The sequence below is a fragment of the Brassica oleracea genome, chromosome C7 (genome assembly GCF_000695525.1).
Source record: "Brassica oleracea var. oleracea cultivar TO1000 chromosome C7, BOL, whole genome shotgun sequence".
Classification (NCBI taxonomy): Eukaryota; Viridiplantae; Streptophyta; class Magnoliopsida; order Brassicales; family Brassicaceae; genus Brassica; species Brassica oleracea.
The window spans coordinates 2,355,619-2,360,478 of NC_027754.1; the positions used below are offsets into that span (position 1 = coordinate 2,355,619).

The 4,860-nt window shown below is 45.1% G+C and overlaps 1 protein-coding gene across 1 annotated transcript; it reads right to left on the bottom strand.

Moving 5' to 3' along the window:
* Nucleotides 1-1,256: 1,256 nt before the first annotated feature.
* LOC106302351 (uncharacterized mitochondrial protein AtMg00310-like) lies at nt 1,257-1,856 on the bottom strand. Its single transcript, XM_013738878.1, has one exon. The coding sequence runs from the start codon at nt 1,854-1,856 to the stop codon at nt 1,257-1,259; it is 600 nt and encodes a 199-aa protein (XP_013594332.1).
* Nucleotides 1,857-4,860: the final 3,004 nt, after the last annotated feature.

The following is a 4,860-nucleotide window of genomic DNA, read 5'->3' on the forward strand; positions in this document are numbered from 1 at the left end:
TGCCCTAGGTCAGTCGACAATTTTTTTTAAAAAATCTAATTACAAGTCAAAGTAGAATAAACATGAAAAACCAATTAAAACAGTTACACTTTTGCTTTTTTTTTTTTTTTTTTTTCACGATGAGATACAAAGATAAATCTTAGTATGAATCGGCGAAAGCCAAGTTGCGAATGTCGATCCAGTGTGGCACACACGTGTTAATATATGAGAAAACACGCTTCCTTGTTCGAGCATGTCTTGCGAGGAAGTCTGCTTTGGTGTTACTGGATCTGCTCTTGTAGACCACTTGTCCATCTTGGTAGTGCGTCCACAGAGTTTTAAACTCGTTAAGTTCAGCTGCAAAGGCTGGCCAGTCTTCAGGTGTAGCGATCATTTTGACTAGCTCTTGAGAGTCAGTAACAAAATAATTGCAGTAACGCTGATTGCGAGATAAACATTTCAGAGCCCATATCAAACTTTTTAGTTCAGTATGAAGCGGTGAGATTTGTCTATGGCAGCCTTGGAGCCTGAGGATATCTATTGAGCCGTCTTGTAGCTGTAGGATCCAGCCTACTCCACTCGTGGTTTCATCATTTTTCCACGATCCGTCCACCCTACATATGGTACCTCAGTGGGGGTTCTTGGTATGCATTCCATGGTGCTTTCACATGGGTCGATCTCTTCATTGGCCAAAAACCATGCATTACATTCACGTATCGCCAGATCAATCGTGTCAATAGGTGAGAAGTCACGTCCATTAAACAACTTTTCGTTCCGGCCTTTCCATATATACCAAATAATCCAAGGGAAGACCCTGGTTAATTCCTCCATAGTTCCACCCGAATTGGATCTTGAGAGGAGGTAATCCATATTGGTATAGAGATTTTCAGATGGAAAGACTCCCGGAGCCGAAGGAATCGTTGAGAGGGCCCAGCATTGCATAGCAGGAGGGCATGTAAAAAACGTGTGGTTAATAGTTTCCTCAGCATAGCCACATCTTGGGCAGCTAGGATCGTTCCCAATATGTCTTTTGAAAAGTCTTTCATTGACTGAAATTGCCCCTGATAGAATCTGCCACATAAAATGGCAGATTTTTTTTCCGCTTTTGACTTTCCAAATTTTTTTCTTGAGCGGGTTGAGGGAAGGTAGCTGATTCCTAAATTCAGTATCCTCATCTGGTTTTGATCTTGCAAGCATGTAGCCTGACTTGACCGAGTATTTCCCAGAAGTGGTTAGGTTCCAGCAATATCCATCCCGACTGGGATTTCTATTGAGATTTAAGCTTCGAACCAACGGTATGTCATTGGGGTGGAGCAAATTCCTGAGTTTAGGAATGTTCCACTCTTTTTCACAGGATCGATTAGGTCAGACACTCTCAAGTTCGTATCATAATCATGTGTTATCGTAGGAGGCCTGGCGGTCTCATCCGGTATCCACGAGTCATGCCAAACCAGTGCATCTTCCCCTGTTCCTATTGTTCGTCTAAGACCTTTAGTGACAAGATCTTTTGCAGCCATAATGCTTCTCCAACCATAGGATTGTCTTGAAGCTTTTGGTGCTTTGAAAAGATGTGAATTTCGAAAATACCTCCCTTTAAGGACTCTTGTAAGTAAAGAATTTGGGTTGTGTTCCAATCGCCAAAGTTGTTTAGCTAATAAAGCTATATTAAATTCTTCGAGCAATCGGAACCCATTCCCTCCATCCTTCTTGGAGAGGCAGAGTTTGTCCCATGATATCCAATGCATACCTTTTGAGGTTGGGCCAGAGCCCCACCAAAAATTAGATGTCGCACTAGATATCTTTTTACATAGTCCTTTAGGGAGGAGGTAGAACGACATTGGGAATGTCGGAATGGCTGCTACTACAGATTTGATCATGACTTCTTTGCCGGCTCTGGAAAGGTATTTTGCCGTCCATCCATTAACTTTCTTATGAAGATTGTTTTGGACATAGGCAAAGGCCTGGGTCTTAGAGCCTTGGAGTAGCTCCGGGATGCCTAAATATTTTCCATTGCCGCTTTAAGTTGTAATGCCTAAGATATTCTGCAGGTTTTCCATATTTTCTTGGGGCACTTTTTTACCGAAAGTGATAGCTGATTTCTCAAGATTAATTCTTTGTCCAGAGCCAATTCCATAAGTGTTTAGAGCGTTGAGTAGGCTGTTTCATTGTTTTGGGACTGCTTTACAGAAGAAGAGGCTGGCATCTGCAAAGAGGAGATGAGATATCGGAGGACTTGTGTAACATCCCCGTCCCATAGTCTGAACTGGATCAGTCCAAGGTCGGACTGATCAGACGGGACATACATGTTGGACATGTCATATGGATGGTACTGGTCAGGTTAAGACGATATTGTCTGTCCGAACATAGCAGTCAAGCTTGTCGGACTAAGCTGGAACGATTCAGACGAGGCAGCTGGACTTGTCATCTGAGATCAGTTAGTCAATGTGTGGACTGACTGGTATACGTTCTGACGGGAACAGATACTGAGCTGAACATGAACTGATTAGCTAAGGAGAATGGCAGGATCAGTTACTGGAACGGTTACAAAATAGTTACCAGAACAGTTACATGATGGTTCCAGGTGGTTACTGGACGGCTTAACTGACTGGGACGGTTTATGAACAGTTGAGTTCTGGAACCGCTAAGGCAGTTAAAGAGCAGTTGGAACTGCTGGGAGTTACTGGGAAACCGTCAAAGACGGTTACGGACTGATAAGGAACTGTCCGAGAGCGGTTACTGGCGGTTTTGGGGTGGGAACCGTCCAACCACTGATTTAATCTGATTTTCACGGATCAGAGAGGGACATCTCTTCTGGAGACGGTTCTGAAGAGACAACAGGAGAGAGAGAGCGGAGAGAAAAGGAAAACTGCCAGGACGGTTACTGGGAGCAGTTACGGACGGTTGGGAAGAGGAGAAACCGTCCAGAACTTCCTTTTTATTCTGAACTTCGCGGACTGATGGGACACACGGGTTCTGATACAGAAACACAGAACAGAACAGAGAGAGAGAGACAAGAAAACTGATGGAGAGAGACGAAGATCGCCGGAAAGGATCGTTCGGATTCTGATCCGACTGTCCTAAAGCCGAGCGATGGTGTGTTCGGTGTGGTCTGAGTCGTGTCAGACGGACTGAAGATGGAACGATGGTTCTCGATGTAGTTACTGCGGTATACGGTGGTTACAGTCCATGGAACGGTGCGCAAGCCGCGGGAAAGGGACCGCTGGCTTAATCTGTGCAGTCATTGTTGTGTACTGATGGATCGCGATGCATACTAGAGCCTGCGGTGGCTAAGATCGAGATGCAGTGGTCGCGGGCCTGGAGACAGCGTATCTCTTGGGTTCGATGTCCTGATCTGAACAATCCCGATCGGACACTGTGTACGAATTGGGTGTGGTCTGTGTGCGACAGCATATGCTATCAGTCTGTTCTGATTAACTGATGGAAAGATCGGATACTGTGCTTGGAACGATCCTAGCCATGGAGAGTTGTGGTACTGACGTGATCGGTTTGATTGGATCGTTGGAGGCGATCGGGACCAACGACATACTGAAGGAGGATCGACTGGAAATAGGATCGAGTTTGCTGATGCGTGTGGCACAAGAGGGCGTGTTACTGATACTGGAATGACTGAGGAGCAGGATGGCAGTGGGGAGAACTGATTGGATCGAGGGCTGTGGAGCCGACTGTGTACTGACTGATCCGGATGTGATCAGGGACTGGTTCTGGGGCGCTAAGCATGGCTAGCGTATTGTCTGTTCAGGATGGCTGGTTGGAGACCAAGCCGTCTCTCTTTGTTTACTTGGGTCATGTGGGGATGGTTGGTTGAGTGACTAAGGAACAAAGGGATTCGGTTAAGTATCTGATCGAGCTGGCTGGATAAGACGGATGGGAAGCATGGAGACATCAAGGACGGAACGTGGAGGAACCATGAGTCAAACAAGGACCAAGGCAGTAAGGTACATGTTTATTATACTGTCAGTCTTAGTGATTTGCTAGGATGCTGGTTAGGCTTAGTGAACACTGGGGACTGATCTGAACCTCATAGAGGAAAACTGTAATAAAAAAATCGCAAGTTAGGGAAAAATCGGGTATGGATCACGTTTGATCGAGGGGAGTGAACTGGGGTCGTACTGGCGGTAAGGAAACCGGGTCGGGGCCTCACAAGTGGTATAAGAGCGATTACGGTTCTAGGACAGAGTTCGAAGGATTATTCAAGATTTGTCTAGACCGAACAGACGTGGAAAATGCTAAGCGCGAGCATTGGAGAACTGACGAGAGACTTGATCTTGGGAGTGATCAAGTCGGACTTACACTTTGTATGGGCAAATGTAAGTTGGAAGTCTAAATGTAAAGAAACCGGAGATAAGATCATTGATGAATGATTGGATTGGTTGAATGAAGTATGAGTTAAGATCATTTGGAGAATGATCGGATTGCTTAAGGTGTTCTGCTGGATTACTCAAGAGAGTTATCCAATAAATTTTTTTAAGTGTTGGAAACAACCGAGAGGTTTATTTAAGTCAATGGATCCGGATTATGAAGTGAAGAAACGGGAAAGATTGACGAAGTGTATTCCGAAGCTTAAGGATAATAAGCTGACTGGAGTTAGGATTGAATCAAGTGGCTCGAGAAAGCCAAGGATGCCTCGGAAAAGTCTAAATAAGACAAGGAACTGTCAAGGACAATGATGTCGGATATAGAGTCAAGGAGCTGATGAGTTTAACTCTGTATGGACAAGACGTCCATAACTGAATTTGGCAAGAAGACTTCAGCGGAAAGGTTCAAGGTAGAATAGCCGAGTGGATGAGCTGAAGGTTGTGAACGGAAAACTGAGTTGGACAAGTCGTCCATGGAAGAGCCTAAGGACTAATGGCTAAGGCA

Coding starts and splice junctions, on each gene's coding strand:
- LOC106302351 (XM_013738878.1), bottom strand. CDS start 1,856: ATGATCAAATCTGTAGTAGCAGCCATTCCGACATTCCCAATGTCGTTC.